General features: G+C 62.4%; 1 protein-coding gene across 1 annotated transcript in view; it reads left to right on the top strand.

Annotated features, from left to right (window-relative positions):
* LOC104625893 (chromosome unknown open reading frame, human C6orf132) overlaps window positions 1-263 on the top strand; it is a gene marked incomplete at both ends in the record, with an annotated part of 6,823 nt that overhangs the window by 5,944 nt on the left and 616 nt on the right. The window contains 1 exon segment of the mRNA XM_010293660.1: window positions 1-251. This exon segment is cut by the window's left edge and continues 39 nt beyond it. Within this exon segment, the coding sequence (XP_010291962.1) occupies window positions 1-251 (251 nt within the window).

Genomic DNA, 263 nt, shown 5'->3' with positions numbered 1-263 from the left:
GGAGAGCGAGAAGAAAGAGGTGCCCAGCAGCCCCCCCAGTGCCAAGGGGGGCTCTCCCAGCACAGCTCTTCCTGCTCCGGAGAGCAGCCCTGCTACGCAGACCCGCAGTGTGATGAATATCAGGAATGAGCTGGAGGCTGTGCTGTCCCTGAAGAAAGAAGGGAAACCTGCCCTAGGGCTCGGCAGCCAGAAGCAGGGCACTGAGGATGGCAGCAGCACCCCACATATGAGGAAGAACCTCCCCGACGCAGGTGACTCGGGGC

This window comes from Phaethon lepturus, unplaced genomic scaffold (assembly GCF_000687285.1).
Source record: "Phaethon lepturus isolate BGI_N335 unplaced genomic scaffold, ASM68728v1 scaffold36670, whole genome shotgun sequence".
Lineage (NCBI taxonomy): Eukaryota > Metazoa > Chordata > Aves > Phaethontiformes > Phaethontidae > Phaethon > Phaethon lepturus.
Note: the sequence above shows the minus strand (reverse complement) of the source record. Positions and strands in the feature narration are given on the sequence as shown.